Genomic DNA, 18,791 nt, shown 5'->3' with positions numbered 1-18,791 from the left:
GTGTTAAACACAAATGAAATGTTAAAAATACAAAAAGAACAATCCGTTTTGATAAGATTCGAACTCACAACTCCGAAATATTCCGGCGTCGTATAGCTAAGCCACAAAACTAGTCACGAAAAAAATAGTTCTGGTGCCACGGTGCCACTATAGCTGAAATATCTCAAACAACTCTAGAAGAAATTCCTGTAGCAACAAAATATATTCTGAAAACTTCAAACTAGATTCCAGAATCAATTGCAGCAACGCCTGAGGAAAATCTGAACATTAATCTTGAAGACACTTTAAAAGATAATTTTTAAGAAACTATCAGAAATAATTGTAAAGAATCTCAAGCAGAAAAAAATCCAGAGCATCTTTAGGATAAATTTCAATAGGCGAATCCGGATGACCCCCAACTGTGGAGGCGCTAGATGAGATAAGGAGAAAATCGATTGTTTACATCAAAAATGCAATTTTTCGTCTTCAAATTTAACTAATATTTTGCCTTGGTAGTATTGGCTTATACGTGCGAAGTGAACCGTACCGGAGTAGTAAAAACACGTCTATCTTGATTTGTGGTTGAACATGGAATAAGTTTTATTTCTAATGACACTTACTGACTAACAAACTTTCAATGATTACTTTGATGATCATTGAGCTGCGTTGCAACTCCAATACTCCTCCTCAACGCTGCTATTCTAATCCGCATTTCTTACGTAGGGTCTCAACGCGAACTCGGGTGAGTGGTTTGGTCATCAAATCAGCAAGCATCAGTTCAGTTGGGCAATCCACGTAATTGACTGTTCCAGTCTGCTTCAAATCCTTGGCAAAGTGGAATCTTGTTGCTATGTGTTTGGTTCGATTGCTGAACTTATCGGAATCCAGCATTTTGAGACAGCTTTGGTTATCCTCAAATATAGTAACGGTTTGTTGATCTTCTCCTAAGTCTTGAAGTAACCGCTGCAGCCAGATTGCTTCTTGTGAGGCTTCAGAAAGTGACACAAATTCCGCTTCAGCTGTCGACAGTGACACACATGTCTGCTTACGGCATGCCCAAGATATTGTTCCTCCATTAAACTTGAAGATGAATCCGCTATTCGATTTTCGGTCCTCGCGATTTTCCGCCCAGTCTGCATCCGCGTATACTATCAGTCCTGAATGATCGTCCTTTTTGCTCAGTCTGAGCTTCACGTTTATCGTTCCCTTAAGATACCGGACCATACGCTTCAACTCCGTCCAATCTTGCTGAGTGGGAGCGGTTATCTTTCGGCTCAATATGGCAATGAATTAACTACATCGGCTGTTTTCCTACTCTCCGCATCGACCAATGTGGCGCTAGCTTCTATGCGCGAAAAATCGCTAAAAGTAAATCGCAAAAATATTGTATGGCGAATAGCATCTAAAGGCAAATTTATCGAAGTGGAATACATTATTCGAAAAAATGTTTGGTAGTGGTTGTGCACAATGGTGACTACTATTAAGCCTACCAAATATTTTTTCAGTAAAAGCTTTCTATTTCAAGTAATTCAAGTTTAGATGCTTTTCACCATACAAAATAAAATGGATTTACTCCTGCTGATCAACTGTGGGTGTGCGCCAAGCGGGTAGTCCATTGCTGCAGCAATATCAGGTCGAGTATTTACTGCGATGTACAAAAGTTGTCCTACTAAATAGCTTCTGGTACTGCTTGTTGTCTGGGAGAGGGATCTGCTTGTCATCATTCTTACCATAACCGGGATCTAACGGAATGTTGGACGATTTCGCATCATCTAGCCCGGTGGATTTCACAACTTCACTGATGCATTTTCGTTGACAAAGGTAGAAGTCTCCTGCTTCATCTCGCTCCACTTCAATTCCCAGGTACCACTGGATATCTCCGAGACTGCTGATTTTAAAATTCTTCCTCAAGGCCAGTTCCAGGGGTTTGATAATTTGCTCATCTTCGCTTGCTACAACTAGATCATCGACGTAGACCAGTATGTAACACCATTTTCCATTAATTTCTTTCTTGTATAAGCACGGATCCGACTCACATCAACGAAATCCAGCTTCCTCTAACACTTCATGCAGTCGTTGGTTCCACGAACGTGCAACCTGCTTCAAACCATATATGCTCTTCTTCAGTCGGCAAACCTTGTTCTCCATACCTGCTACAGCATATCCAGGCGGCTGCCTCATAAATATCTCCTCCTCAAGGTTGCCGTATAGAAACGCCGTCTTTACATCGTACTGCTTGACCACCATTCGTTTCTTGGCCGCTACAGACATCAGGGTGCGGAAGGTTGTTTGACGGACTACGGGAGCAAACACTTCGTCATAGTCGGCTCCATATCCCTGGCTAAAACCTTGAGCTACTAACCTTGCCTTGTGCCGGATTACCTCGCCGTTCTTGTCGTGCTTCACCTTGAATACCCATTTGCAGCCGATAGCACGCCTTCCTCTGGGCAGGTCAACCAGGTCCCATGTTTCATTGCAGTCCATCGAATTGAGTTCATCCTCCATTGCCTTTCTCCACTGGATACTTTCCGGATAGGATATTGCCTCCTTGAATGTCTTCGGCTCCTCCTGAATCAATGGACTAGCTATGCACACGTACCTTTCCGGTGGTTTTCCTTGATTTATTCTTTCGGATTGTCGGGTTACAGGCGCGTCTTTTGCTACGTCATCCGGTGTCCCTTCGTTATTTTCAGGATCGCCGCAGTCGTCATCATCATCGGACTCTTCAGCATTCGGATCGGTAACTTCATCATCCTGTCGAACGTCCTCAACACGCACGCTTGGTGAAGGAATCACGAGCTTTTCGAAGTCCACACCATCCGTTGGTAGGCAACTGTCCAGGAACTTGACATCGCGACTCATCGTGATTTTTCCGCTTCTGGGATACACTAGCCGGTACGCCTTGGAGACTTCCTGTATCCAACAAACTTGAGCTTGGTTGCTTTGCTGTCCAGATTTCCTCGTTTCTCGTTCGGAACATGGCAGTACGCATCCACTCCAAATCGTTGAATGTGTCCCAAATTCGGTTTCTTGCCAAACCATCGCTCATATGGTGTACCAGAGATCGAGCGAGAAGGTAGACGATTCTGCAGGTAATTTGCTGTTACGATGACTTCTCCCCAGAAACGATGGTCCATCTTGGCATTTATCAGCATACATCGGGTCATTTCCACCAAGTGCCTATTTTTTCTTTCTGCAACTCCATTTTGTTGAGGGGTGTATGGAGCAGTAAACTGGCCAAGAATCCCGTTCCGCTTCAGAAATGACCTCACACGTTTGCCAATGTACTCACCTGCATTATCGGAACGAATTACGTTCTTTTCGAACTGTGTTCGCCATCTCTACATATTCCTCCAGTTTCTCCAGGGCTTCTGATTTGTTCCGCAGGATGTAGACTACCGTGTATCTGCTGTATCGATGACTGTCAGGAAATATTTTCGTCCCCCAATGGTACTAGTCCGCATCGGTTCGCAAATATCGGTATGGACCAGATCCATTACTGCTGACGTTCGACTTTCAGATGTCTTCGGAAAAGGGCTTCTGTTCATTTTACCTTGAATGCACACTTCACAAATTTCCTTGCAGCTACACGCCTTCACAGACACTCCAAGGGCCAAATCTTTGAGCTTCAAAACTGCATCGTAATCTCGATGGCCTAGCCGCCGATGCCAGACATGGATACACTCGCTAGCCGAAGTCACCAATGACGCAGACTCGTTGCATTGCTTCATTACAAACAAACCTCGTTCAAACTCAACAACTGCACTGATCGTTCTGCCTCTGACAATTTTCGCTCCGGTTTCATCAAACGTCACACTGAATCCCTTCTTCACCAGTCGCTTGACGGATATAAGGTTCGACTTCATGTCAGGTACATACAGCACTGCTTCCAGCATTATCACTCGGCGGTTGCCTGCACCATCCAACACTACAATCTTTCCAGATCCACGACCTTTGAATTCAGCCTTCATCCCGTTAGCAACCCAAACAGCTTCCAGAACCGTTTCATCCAGGGTGTAAAAGAACTCACGACGGTTTGAGATATGGCACGTTGCTCCAGAATCCAGAATCCACTTGTCCTCATGCTTCATCATATTTCCGGTCCAAAACGCCCAGTTCTCCTCTGTGTCGTCATCCTGCACCACGGTGTTCGCTTTCTTGGTGGTTTCTTGGTGATCCTCGGTTGTTTATTTTTCTCAGCCTCCCAAGCCTTGAATTTCTCGCAATCGATCTTCTGGTGACCCGGTTTCTTGCAAAAGTAGCACCGGTCAGCAGCACTCTTTCTCCCGACTTGCAAAGCAGTTTCGGAGGTATCTTCGGTCTTGAAACGTTGCTCTCGCTTTTGCCATTTATCGATCAGCTTCCCTTTCACCAGGTTCAGTGTGAGATCTTCTTCCGGCCTTGCTTCCAGAGCGGTAACCAGGGTCTCATATTCGTCCGGTAGGCTGCTGAAGAGGATTGATACCAGCCACTGATCGTCGAGAATTTTTTCAGGTTGCAGATCGTTCAGCTTCTCAAAAAGTTCTGTCAGGCTTGAAATGCGTTCCTCCATGTTTCCGTTCTTCTACAGACGCAGTCGACAAATTTTCCGCATAACTGAAACCTTCGTGCTGAGCCTAGTGCTGAACGTCCTTTTGACGTGAAACTTCTGCAGAGTCTCCCAAGCTTCTGCAGCGGATTTAGCCTTCCTGATGTGGACCAACTGGTTGTCATTCACGGCCAGTCCAATTGTCGCCAGCGCTTGCTCGTCCTTCGATTTCCAGGCAGCAGTTACGGGTTCGGGTTTGGGATCGTTCACGGCCGTCCAACTTCCTTCCTTCAACAAGAGTAGCTTCATACGAAAACTCCAGTTGTCGTAGTTGTTCCCGTTAAGTTTTGCAAACGTCTTCTCCATTTTTTCCAAAAAAAATGTCCGACGGTTGAAAAAATCTTCAAACTTCACCGGTCCCGATTCGTGTGGTTGGGCCCATAACCTATTGGCTTATACGAGCGAAGTGGTACGGTTCACGGCAATGACCACTATACGGTATTCTAGGCTCAACAATGTGGGATTTAATATGGTGTAAGGACATGCTCCCGAAAATCCGGATTTTTCGAAGATTGTAACATAGGGTCCACGGCTAGCGATGGTAATGGACGGATATAAGCAGATTTTTGTGGTTAGAAAATGAAATGTCATTCCCCCTGGAACAGCCACACATGCCCGCTGGTTCCCGTTGGCCGAGTACCGGTCCAAACCCACCGATCCCGCAGCAGCAAGTTTCTTATAAAAAAAACAAAAGAAGATGAATGTTCTTTTTTTTTCTTTCCTGGAATGTGTCAATAAATAATCGTTTTTTCTTGTTGTCATGGTCACTAGATTTGTGGACTTATGTCGTTTTCGATTTTGATTCAGTTCCAACCTGGGTTGGAACTGGATGAGTTCACAGTTTCAACCCCAACCCGACTTCGGTTTCGCTTGTACTAAAGTTTGTTTGAGTTTGTTCGACGTTTGTTTGTTTACACATTTTCCGCCAATCCAGTTCCAACCCAGGTTCAAAAACGAATTCGACATTAGTCTTGCTTCGATAAAGATGGGCAGAGCAAACTGAGATTGAAAGCGTGGCGTCAGAAACACCAGTATTGGGCGAACTTACTGGGGGAACGACTGGCGTCACAACAAAATCTCCAGTTTCATATTGATTGTTGGTTCTACTTTGACACTTGAGGTCAACCTTGTGTGACGGAACTCGACATTTTTCGCACTGGGAAATGTTTCTATCTGACATACACGATGAGCTAGGGACGAGACAAAAGACTAAAAAAATAAAAATTATATATTTTCAACTACGGTTAATAAAAAAATGAGTAAACATGTACTCTTGTACCATATATTGTGGTTTGAAAGAAAAATCCAGATAGGACTTTAGGAGTCTATTCACCTACCGGAAAAATATGTCACATTTTTCGATGCAAATGGTAATTTTTAAAATAAGAGATCTAATATAATTGCCTTTTTTTTAATTGAAAGCTGTTCTTTATTTTTTCTCCGGAGAAAAAATATATAACATTTTCTTTATGCCAAATGTCCTTTATGCCAAAAGTCCTTTATGCCAAACGTATAAGACCCGTTATGTTATACTTATGACACACATGTGATACAAGAATCACTGTACAATTGCGCTTGAAATGAGTGCCATACAGAAAATTCTCTCAGTACAAGTCAGTCTTGTTAGAATTTTCTTGACACTGCGTACCGTTGTACAGGAATCACACTCGTGAGCGATTCCAAGCAACAGAATCAAAATTAAGGAATTTTTTTAATTCATGATTTTCTATTGAACTGAAACTTTGAACAATTTTTCAGTTCCATCTAAATCGCCATTTTTCGATATCAAATTTTTATTTTGAATCACGACTAACTTTTCAAAAGGGTGTATGTGAAAATGGTTCAAAAATATTCAAAAATCTGCACTGCCAAAATGGTTCGTTCGATTGCTATGAATTTTTCAGCAAAGTTAGATAACTAAATGGTGATTCCTAAGAAAATATACACCGTGAAAAAAAATATTTTTAACATGAAAAAATATAATTTTTGCCACAAAAATTAAAATAACTCAAAACCCTATCTTTTTACCAACGTAATTTTTTTAGGGAAGACGGTCCATTGTATTAGCAATCTACCATAAAAAATTGGTGATGGTAAACTAATAAACAAAAAAGTTATGACAATTCAAACATTTCACAATTTTTACATTTGGTAAATATTTTTTTCTGTGTAAATTATTTCGGTCAGAAATCGCAGTTTGATGCTGATTTTATTGTTCAGCAAAGTCAGATAACTAAATGGTGATTCCTAAGAAAATATACACTGTGAAAAAAAATCTTTTTTAACATTAAAAAATATCATTTTTGTCACAAAAACTCAAATATCTCAAAACCCTATCTTTTTACCAACGAAATTTCTTAGGGAAAACGGTCCATTGTATTAGAAATCTACCATAAAAATTTGGTGATGGTAAACTAATAAACAAAAAAGTTATGACAATTCAAACATTTCACAATTTTCACATTTCGTAATATTTTTTTTTCAGTGTAAATTATTTCAGCCGGAAATCGCAGTTTGATGCTGATTTTATTGTTAATGGCCTTGCGTGAGTGAAACAAGCTGTTTTTATTATGTATTATGTATATTGTATGTACAGTAATGTTCCGATTTTATCACGCCCTCCGCGCATTAGTCGTTTATTCATTAATTTGCTGTTAAATTTGAGGACAAGTGTTTTCCCTCTTCTTCAAGATAAATGTTGAAAGCGTGTTTTACAACGTTAAAAATATTAAAATGGGTATAGATGTTGAAGAATATTTCAATGCATTTTTGAAAAGGGGCGTGATTAAATTGTCTAAACATATATCGCTGATGGTACGGTGGCATGATTCTCTGCACTTACCACTTCTAGCAATTTCTCAGTTGTTGTCGTTTTCGAACTTCCTGCGCCCTGCTTTACCGTATATCATCGGCTCGTTTGTCAAAGGACGTGCAAATGCGTAAATTTGTATTCAATGTGGTCATTTGGGCATAACCAGTCTCTTTCAGTTTATCTATGGTGCTTTCGGTGAGATTTCGTAACTCTTTTGAACATTTTTTTCATCAAACGGTCTACAAGAGAGCGTTGAGTTGAAGACATTTGAGAAAGCGACTGTTCATGTTGTTCGTTAGATTATAATAAACAAAATCACTTGTTAGTTTTAACTGACTAGTTTGGTGTTGTTTGCTTGGCTGAAGAAAAAAATTACTATAAAATCTTTAATATCCATAGCGGTAGTATTTTTTTGCTTTTTCGTGAGCATTGTCATGGTATGTATAGGGGAGACTGAGGAGACTTGATCCCTGGGGTGACTTGTTCCCCCCATATTTTCTCGGAATCAAAAACATTTTTCTTCTAGCATATTTTTTTCCAAAACGACATCTGGACAGGCGACAATGTTTTGGCTACAATTGATTTTAATTGTGTATTGCATTATTTTTTAATGGCTGATGGTTTGTTTTCAGTCTTTCAGAAATCCTATAGGCGATTCCGAAAAATTTCAATAACGTTGTGATAATTGAACCAAATCGTTTCAAAATTTCACAGCACATAGTATGAATAAAGTACTATCAAACGCATTTATTCAAATAAGGCTGTTACATTAATATTTCAATTAATGTAGCTTAGTGTATACAACAGTGACATGGGGAGACTTGATCCCTCAAGGATTACACACGCATTATACATGTGAAAAATAAAATTCAATTGGGAAGCCTCTATTTACTCGGAATTCTAGTATATTCAATGATAAAACGTGTCAGATAATTATTATTTTAGTACAAACCATGAAAAGGGGGATCAAGTCTCCCCATTTTCAAGATACGGCATATCCTTAACAATTTAAGGAAATCTTATAATTTCAAATACACCGCATGCATCAAAAATGCAAGAAAACTTGAAAAGAAAATGAATAGGAAGCTTCTGGAGTTATTTTCCCTTTGAATTAACCATGTGCTCAAAAGGGGGATCAATTTTGACCCATTTTTGGAAAATACATCATAAGGCATGCCTCCATAAAAACACAGTTTTGAAAACTTTAACAATAATTTAAAGTCTTTTTGTTCTGTATAAACTTGCAATAGATGTTTACCTGCTATTCTGTACGAAAAATGGATCTAGTTTTGTGTTTTTTCCTAAAGTTACAGGCAAATTTAGAAAAAGGGATCAAGTCTCCCCAGTCTCCCCTACAGACAAACAAACGTAACACTGACGAAATTTTCATTGACCACGCCTTTAACGATCATTTTGAATCTTGGTTGTGGCTTTCATAACCAGAAGAGCGCCCATCGTTTTTCTTTGCGTTTGATGTTTCACACTAGCGCCTTCTGATGACGATATTGCACAACGCAGTGTTTCGTGAAACATTTCCACCAGGTGGTGGTAGTGTGAACTGGGCGATGAATTTTCACGAAAATTGTTCTAGGCGTTTCGTCTGTTTGTCTGTGGTATGTACCTCTCATGCATTTGTTGTTGTTGAAGTTACTCGCATTCTTCCGATCATAAAGTCTGTTCTCTAAGAGGTATTTTTTTGCAGATAAACTAGACGTATACGCGTATATAAAACTTTTATTATACAGCTTTTGTCTTAAAAATAAGTTTAATTTCATTTTTCTTATAATCAACAGCTTTTCAACCAGTCACGTACAATAAAAAGTATGACACTCTCAATATTTTTGATCACAACACTGGATCGCGTCTAGGTTTCAAATAGATACTATTGTAATAGTAAGAAATCAAAGCTTGTTTTTCTCAGAGATGGCGCCACCACATTAAAAGTAAAATCATTTTTCTTGTATGGACAAATCGCTGGCTTGCACTTGTTCCGCATCGCAGCGATTTGTGCCTTGGGTCAAAAAGTTGCAAATTAGAAACAAAATCATTATCCCTACGCGTTTCTTCTGGGTTCATTGCAGTAACAGAGAATTGATTACATCACCATACAAATTTCAAGTTGTTTACTTCTTTTTTTCTGGCTGGCATTTTCCACCCGTGTTGCGCATGATGTTTCGAGTGGGTAGGTGCCAGGCGGCGCCGCTGTATATGTGAAAAACACATGGAACACGAGCGCCGTCTATGATTCCGTAGCGCAAACTTTTCTGCTTGTTTACACTGTTATCACGTTTACCGCATTTATCAGAAAAGCGCCACTACCGGCACTTTAGCATAAGCGCAGCTGCTTACTTCCTATTATGAATAATCAAACAAAAATATCATGAAAACAACTTGTTTAATTCAGGCGGAAGTCTTTACAATAAAATCAGCATCAAAATATAATTCTCGAAATAATTTACACAGAAAAAAAATTTTTTTTTGTTACTAAATGTAAAAATTGTGAAATGTTTGAAATGTCATAACTTTTTTGTTTATCAGTTTACCATCACCAAAATTTTATGGTAGATAGCTGATATAATGGGCCATTTCCCCTAAAAAATTGACGTTGGTAAAAAGATAGGGTTTTGAGATATTTGAGTTTTTGTGACAAAAATCATATTTTTTTAAAGTAAAAAAAGAAATTTTTTACAGTGTATATTTTCTAAGGAATCATCATTTAGTTATCTAACTTTGCTGAAAAATTCATAACAATCGAACAATCCGTTTTTGCTGTATAGCTTTTAGAATATTTTTGAACTATTTTCGCATACACCCTTTTGAAAAGTTAGTCGTGAGTGAATATGAAGTTTTAATATCGAAAAATGGCGATTTATGAAATTGAAAAACTGTGCAAAGTTTCAGATATTTTTGAAATGGTCGCTCAGGATCGACTGACATGACTTCGTGGAATTCCTCTCGTATCACATGTCTGTCCGGGGTATTACCTGGCTCTACAAAATGGCGATTTTTTCATTATCAGTCTGTCTACGATGGTTAATAACAATTTCTTTTTCAGGTATCAAGATTGGTTTCAAGAAAAATATTTCACAACACCTGAGTCCCAAAGCTTGCGTTCAGATTTAATTAGATTCATAATTGGGGCTATACATCCTACTAACGACATGCTCTGTTCAGATATAATTCCACGTTGGGCAGTAATTGGATGGTTGTTGACTTCATGCACTAATGCTGTCGCACAAGCCAACGCCAAGCTGTCATTGTTTTATGATTGGTTATTTTTCGATCCACTGAAAGACAACATAATGAATATTGAGCCCGGAATACTAGTCATGTATCACTCCATTAAAAACCATCCGCTGGTGAGCTGTACTTTGTTGGATTTTCTATGCAGGATTATGAAACACTTCCACCCAAAAGGAGAAGATCGCGTCCGGGCTGGAATATACAATTCACTACGCATGATACTAGATAAGCAGGTATTTCAAACAGGAATTTAGGCAAGAACTATATTTTTCACTCATCATCATTTTTACAGGTTATTCCGAATCTTTTTCCTTTACTGGAATCTTCTAAGCTAGATCGTGAATTAAAATTGATGCTGCGAGAAAATTTTCGAGAGTTTTTCTCATCGCCTTCAACAACTCCCACTGTTATCGGTACATCTCAAACATTAAAAGGGCCCTTGCTAGAAGATGATCAACAATCAGAAAGTGGTAAGTTGCAAATGGCCTTGCATTTAATTATTTTATTTTATTTTTATATCAGTAGGCAAGGCAATCCATGAGACAGATGCGATCAGCTGATTTTTTTGTTTTGTTACTTGCCAGCTCAGGGTTAAGATGCTCAAGGTCGCTTATTGACTTGTTCCCTCAACACCCACACAGAGGAAGGGCACTCAAGAAGAGCAAGCAACTGCTCGAATTACACTTCTACCCACTGGCTTTACCTGGATCGAAATTAACGTAGCGCCAGTCACACGATGCGTATATTGATCAATAGTTGACCGTTTTATGGAAAAATTGAATGCATAATATTGTTCAAAAATAGATTGATATCAATCATTCAACTTTTCCCCTATCTTCCGTTTGATCAACCATGCAGCAATATTTCACCTCCATAGCGCATTTTACTTCAATTTTCTCTACAATATTTCCTCACCTTTTAACTTTCATGTTCGGCTATCTCAGTCATACACTTGATTAGACGTTATATGTTTATTTTACCACCTTCAAAATTGTTACATCAATCCTCTCGAAGATTGTTCAAACCATGGGTCAAATTATTCCATGGATCAATTGATTGGTTCAATATTTCCCCTCGTGATCAACCTATCATCCTTTCAATGCAGCAGTGCGTGATCGAGAGCATCATCATTGCAGAACATTCTGCCGTGTTGCCATATGTATATATATATTTTCAATTTAAATAAACAGCTATTGAAATGTATGATACAATAATACATACAAAAAAGAAAACTGAATTCAGATGTAATAAATCATCGAACAAGATTTCCCAAGATTTTTATTTAAATGTAATGAATCCAACAACTACAATGCATTAGTGGTAATAAGCAGTTCACAACATTTTTTGTGTAATTTTATAACTCGGTTGATGTCCCACCGAACTTTGCTTAAAAAATTACTGGTGCACTGGCGATCTCTAACACCAGTTAATTAATAAATCGTGGAGTGGACCTGGTGTGATGGTTAAATCACGTGGCTATCGAATTCCACTCCCGACAAATTTGCAAAATGTGAGTTCTTCCTTCGGAAAGGCAATAACGCGAGGGTGCCGATGAAGCGTCCCGTTACTTGGGTTTCTTCTATAAACTATTCTACACAAGGATGTGATATCTCTTTAAATTACAATGTCCGTGCTTTCGTCAATATCTATATTGGTTTAACCGATGAATTTTTACACCACTACTTGAATACTTAATTCATTTTTACACTTCACAATGCACTTTTAACTTTAGATTACTTTCACGTCAACAACTGACCCCTGTCTCACAGACTGAACCAAACTCAACTCCCGACTAAGGACTGAACCTTAACAACTACTGTCTCTTCTGAACTGACCCGAACTGAACTTTTACTCTTACGTTGAAAAACTGAACTGAACTGAACAACTACTGTCTCTTCTGAACTGACCCGAACTGAACTTTTACTCTTACGTTGAAAAACTGAACCGAACTGAACTGACCGAACTCAACTCTTACGTTGAAACTGAACTTTTCTGAACCGAACAACGGTCTTGCAGACTGCCTTTGAACTCTCCCGATTGAAGCCAAAGCCTCAGTATTTATAGCCTAAATTTCCTAGCAATACCCGAAGAAGTCACGAAAATTCCTAACGTTGCCCAACCCATCTTGGGCGTGTCCAAAAACCTAAAAAAATGTAAATACTAAAACGTCCCAAAACGTTCTACCTATCCTACTTGTCCACATCGTGTTTTACATCTTTCTCTTCTTGAAAAATCTCTTCTCTCTTGGGCGTATCCCAAGCCTAGCCGTGTCTTGGGCGTATCCCAAGCCCTACCAAAAATCCTAGTTCTGATAGAAAAACCTAATTTGCTAACCACGCCTGACTTGGGCGTGTTCGCAAAAACCACTTCTAAGAATCTTTACCCGAAGGCCTACATCGTCTAGCCCCGCCTCACTTGGGCGTCTTCTATGCTTGGGCGTGTCACATCGTCATCTTCACCATCATCCTCATCGTCATCATCGTCATCATCATCATCATCATCATCATCAGCATCATCATCATCATCATCATCATCATCATCATCATCATCATCATCAGAATTTGGTACCAAATTCTCCAAAACAAAGCACCCGCTTTGTTATTGAAGTGTACCTTACTTGGGCACAGTGACCCCTAGCCGGGCCCCGGCCGCAGATGTTCGTTGAAATTATACCCCACATTCTTTTACTCGAAGTCAAAACAAAATCGAGTACAAAACAATTCCGGCGTCCCTATGCCGCCAATACGGTTTCGATTTTCAACATTCCTTTTACGGTTCACCTGGGTTCAAAAATCGAACCAAGTGAAAACAATCACGGCTACCTGAAACCATTCTCGGCAGATACAGTGCATCGATTTCAAAACCAAAACAATCTAGGCTGCCTGAAACCGCGCCTTGATTTCAAAACAAAAACAATATAGGCTACCTAAAGCCATATGCGGCCAATACGGCGCCTTGTTTTCGCAACATTCTAGCGCGATCGATAGGATATCCGTTCCATGACATTCCTGTCGACGGCCCACCGAGCGTTATCAGAGCTGCACCAAACCAGCCGGACCCAACATGTACGATCATGAAAACAAAACAAACGCATCGCTGCGCGGTCGCTACCCCGCGAAACCAGGACACCGTACGGATGTTGTTTTGATCAACGTCCAGTACGAAATTTTAGATCAAAAACAAAAAAATTACAGGTTTACAATTGAGCCTTGGAATCGGTCACCGCCAATCAAACCCAGCGACCATTGACCCATCAAGCATATTGTGGATTTACCGGCTCGACTCACGTGTTTGAACACGATCGCACCTGGCCATCACCGGGTGCGATGATGGGTCATAAAAACAAAGTCAGTAACGAATGGTATGTTTCCCGTTGCTTCCAATATACAGCGCGTGAGGTGGGTAGAACCTACCTAGAGCGTAGCTGTTGGTGTAAAATTGAAATAAAACACACCCAGGCAGCTGCTCTAACGGGAGTGTGGGGGGAAATGCATCTTTTTCTTCCACAGTTGAATTGACTTAGAATATCGGAAGGCGTGGGAATATTTAGGTCTATGCACCGAGATGAACTGCGTTGTTTAGTGAAGAAAATATTGATATTTTCTATAGCCTAATCGATAGAGCTCATTTTTCTGAGTATAACGTGATTTTATTGCGTTCCAATACCTTTGTTTTGATAGTTAAATTAACAAAATAGTTTTAATTTTCGTGGATAGAATGACAGTTCAATCGATAAAGTGACAGTTCGACCCGAAAAAAAAAATCTCCATACAAACTTTAAATGCATTTTAAAACAAGTTGCAAAAATTAAGAAATTTTGGATTTCGAAAAATGTTTGGGCAGAGAATCCGATTATGTAATAATCTATTGTAACCAGTGGTGTGTCTGTCTGTCCGAGATTTGTGAGATTTTCGCGGTGTAGTGTTTCGTTTTAAATGTTGATAAAAAATACCAAGAAGATGTTTGGTCAACCGCTGAGCATCACACAATACCACCCACCGCCCACCGGACAACAAGCAGCCACACCACATAGTTCCGCTACTCACCACTAGGCTTCGCAGGCAAGGATAAGGCGGCCATGAGGGGTGGCGTATAAGGAGCCATGATGGGGCGAATTATAGCAAAGCGGGAAACCCTCGGTCGGAGAGTCTGGATTGGACATGCGCCATTGCTCCACATCATTACCAAACCAAAGCAAGTTAGTCGAAGAAGAATTATTCTGAAGAATTAAAAAAATCAGAAAAAAAGTGTACACGAATACGTTTTAGTGAGAGACAGTGGAAGCAGTAGATCAACGGAAAATATCCAGGTAACCAAACCACCGACTTGAATCCCAATCGTCCCCATCACTAATGCGCCACCCTTCCGTTTCCAAACCGCCCGCAGGACCCCTTGTGTTTACCTTGTTTTACCTTGGCGAAGTCCGTAGAGTGCGCGTAGTCGACCGAGACCCTTGCGTGGTCCTACCGCCTCTCAGTCAACCGCAGTTCTCGAATCCTACACCCGAGACTGCAGTAGTAGGCCGCTTATCCTCCTGGATAGAACCGCCCATCACCGTGCCGTTACCCGACGGTGAGTGAGTGCCGCCATTTTGCCTGGAGCTTCGCGGCATCGTCAAGTTAAGACCGCGAACGCTCGGCAGTTGAAGCCAACGGAAGGGAAGCAAACGAGGAAGAGGAAGGAAGCCGTCGTTGTGTCGAGGGACGAGAGGAACGAGCCAGCGACGAGGAAGGAAAGTGGTGAAAGTGGTTGCGGAAAGGAAGAAGGGGCCCCGCCGACCGTAAAGGGAAGAAAGTAGACAGTAAGGTAGGAGATAGGCTGTAAGGAAGTGGGGGAAGGACGAATAAAGGTACCTGTGTGCAAAAGTTTTGAATAAAGCGGGAAAAGTGTATTGCAATCCGGAGTTCAAGTGTTTTCTTGGTCGCGGTGAGTCAAGCGCGTATGCCGACCCTGAGGCAGTTGTAGAAGGGGGTCTCATTGATGCCGGATAGGGAAAGGCCCCATTAGTTACACTTGGCGCCCAACTGAAATTTTGCGCAGATTCAGTGCCCGGGTACACTTGAATGCCGATTGCGTGTCTTTGCGGAGGTCTCTGGGAACGTCCAGACTTCGTCGACAAACTTTTCTAAAAGCACACAAAACAGGTAACCAACTGAAGATTAAATATCAATACAGCTAATTCACCAAGAGGGGTCTTGGATGTGAGTGGACGGTCTAATTAGCCGCCAACACTTGATCAAAACTTACTAAAATAGTACAAGTTCAAAGTTGGAGTATTTTCGCGGTTGAATTCCGGAAAGGCTCAGTGTAGTGTGATTTTCAGACTGAACAATAAAACACCAAACAAAACGAAACGTTTATTGACCATAAACTTGCTAAAACTAGGATTTTTTAAATTGATTGCTCCATAGGAGAGCGTGAACAAATTTTAGGTTTTTTTTTTAATTTCATTTTTCAGCTTTCAAGCAACGAAAGTGTTTACACATATAGGATTTTCAAATTGGTTCGAGAGGAAGTTCCTCTGAACAACATTATTAGTTTCTTTTTAAATTTTTATTTTTCGATTTTTTCTGGTTGAATGTCGGCGGCAACTATGGAAATGTCCCATGTGTTGTCGAAGTACCATGCGATGAATCCAGGTCATCTCACTATCGATGAGCTGGAGCATGAGCTGAAGATCCGCGGTGCGCCGTTGGAAGCTTCACGGAGCGCGTCTGAGAGAAGTTGTACAAAACTCGACTAATTCATATCCTGTTACGGATGCATCGTTTAAAAACCGTCGCGAAAGAAGAGGAGGATTTAAATAGTCTAGCCGTAATTGCCGGGGAATGTGTCAAACTTCTTAGCGTGTACTTCTCAGCTACCTCTCACCTCCCCGAAGTGAGAGAGGCCGAGCTGGCAATCATCAATGAAAGCTTGCATCAAATGCGAAATGAAGAGGTTGACGAAGATGCTGTTCAGGTGGAGAAGGGAAACGATAATGAGAAGGGATCTACTGAGGAAAATCTGAATGCAGCGAGCGACGAAAATGGAGAGAATGACGAGCAGGGTACTGTGGGTGGCGAGAAAACAGTAGCGGTAGAGAGTGAGAGTGAGAAACTAGCTGCAGAGGTTGCAAAACTGACTGCGGTTGTAGGCGTACTACTGCAGCGCATCACGGTGTTAGAGGCTAATCAAGCAACTTGCCAGCCTGTGGATACGCATGCTAAGACCACTAACAGTACTAGGATTGAAGAACAAGTTAAGGACGGTGTAGATTCAGAGCAGGTTCAGGCTCATTCAGGAGATTTTCTGGACTGGTTAAAGAAAAGAAATGACTCGCTAGAAACCTTGAAAGTTTCAGAGGAAGCTAGGAAAGTAGATACAAGAGTGGTTGGAAAAGTTAAGAATGTGGAAGCAAGAAGTAGGTTTGAGAACAGGTTTCCCATTCACAAATGGACAGTTAAATACGATGGAATGGACAATGGGCGTAGGTTGAATGAGTTCCTAAAAGAGGTTGAGTTTAACGCTAGGTCAGAAGGTTTTTCGGAAGCTGAGCTGTTCCAGGGTGCTCACCATCTGTTTACGCAGAAGGCGAGATCCTGGTACATGGAAGTCTGCTGTGAGATAGGTTCGTGGAGAGAGTTGGTTAGAGAGTTAAAGAGAGAGTTTTTACCTGTCGATATAGACTACGTCTACGAACGGCAAGCTGGAAACCGGAAGCAAGGTGCCAGGGAGAAGTTCCAGGACTTTTACTTGGACATGGTCCGGATCTTCCGTAGCATGTCTACCCCATGGGATGAAAAACGGAAATTCGATGTTCTCTTCCGTAACACCCGGGATGACTGTCGCATAGCAATGCTAGCGGCGAACGTTGACTCGATTCCTAAAATGAGAGATTTTGGGAAACGTTTCGACTCAATTAATTGGCACATGTACCAGAAAAGGGAGAATAGGTTTGCACGGAAAGAAACGATACAGATAGATGAGGTTAGACAGCAGTCGTCGTATAGAGAGGGTCGAGATAGATTTCAAAATGTAGAACACCGAAAATCGAACATGAATCAACCTTTCAGGTCAGACAACCGCCAGTCACAGAAACGTGAGTGGAAACAGCAGCAACCGAACGAACATAAACACCAGAATGAGAAACCATTTCAGAAACCTAAGCCACATAATGCACCACAAGGAAGTTCCGTTCCTGGCACTAGTGGAACTAATGCCCTCGAGAGGATAGTTAGAGCCTACATTCCATTGAAGAAAAATGTTTGCTTCAACTGTCACGAGGGAGGCCATAGCTTCAGTGAGTGCAACCAGGAACGCAAGGTCTTCTGTGAGCGATGTGGATTCCCAGGTTTCTATACGAAAGATTGTCCGTATTGCCAATCAAAAAACGGTCAAAAGGCTGTCTAGAGAGGCAAGTCAGTCTTCCATACAACTCCACAAGACCTCACACTGAGCCAGCAGTTGCAGAGACCCTTGAGCAGCTTGGCTATTCACGAGTGAGTGGAGATCCACACGAAGAGGTAGAAGTAGCCACTATGATAGTCACTCTCAGCGATGATCCCAGACCATTCGTGAGAGTAGAAATGCTGGGCATTTCTCTCTTAGGCCTGCTAGATAGTGGAGCAGCTCGAACAGTGTTAGGGACAGGTAGTAGAAAGCTGTTGAGTGCGTTAAATTTGAAACTGAGACCCACCACGTTGAGCCTAAAAACAGCCGGAGGAGAGCAGTTAGAAGTGTTAGGTACCACAGATATTCCCATTACATTCAACGGAGAAACCAAATTCATACCTGTGGTAGTAGCTCCGAGTCTTAATCGTCGTTGCATTTTGGGATACGATTTTTGGCAATCGTTTGGGATTCGTCCAACAATCTCTCAGTCCGTTGATTTGATCGATGAGGCTGAAATAGAAATGAGAGACTGTGTTAATGAGCTGAATGAAAACCAAAAACGGCAGCTGGTAGCCACTCCAGGCCACTTTGGGAAAACCAGTCTCATCGAGCATAAAATTGAGTTGAAGGACGAATTCTTAAATGCAGATCCAGTTCGTAAGAATCCGTACCCTTGGAGTCCCGAAATCCAAAAGAAGATTCACCGAGCGCTGGATGGGATGATTAGGGACGGCGTTGTAGAACCATCGGAATCAGACTGGGCTTTACCAGTGGTTCCCGTGAAGAAACGTGACA

General features: G+C 41.2%; 1 protein-coding gene across 4 annotated transcripts in view; it reads left to right on the top strand.

Annotated features, from left to right (window-relative positions):
• LOC109621778 (integrator complex subunit 3 homolog) overlaps window positions 1-18,791 on the top strand; it is a 490,050-nt gene that overhangs the window by 160,404 nt on the left and 310,855 nt on the right. For all 4 annotated transcript variants that reach the window (XM_062854920.1, XM_062854919.1, XM_062854921.1 and 1 more), the window contains exons 6-7: window positions 10,435-10,855; window positions 10,915-11,092. In XM_062854920.1, the coding sequence (XP_062710904.1) occupies window positions 10,435-10,855; window positions 10,915-11,092 (599 nt within the window). The remainder of the gene's footprint in view (window positions 1-10,434; window positions 10,856-10,914; window positions 11,093-18,791) is intronic.

The sequence above is a fragment of the Aedes albopictus genome, chromosome 2 (genome assembly GCF_035046485.1).
Source record: "Aedes albopictus strain Foshan chromosome 2, AalbF5, whole genome shotgun sequence".
Classification (NCBI taxonomy): Eukaryota; Metazoa; Arthropoda; class Insecta; order Diptera; family Culicidae; genus Aedes; species Aedes albopictus.
The sequence above is the reverse complement of the archived record's forward strand: the minus strand, read 5'-3'. Positions and strand labels throughout refer to the sequence as shown.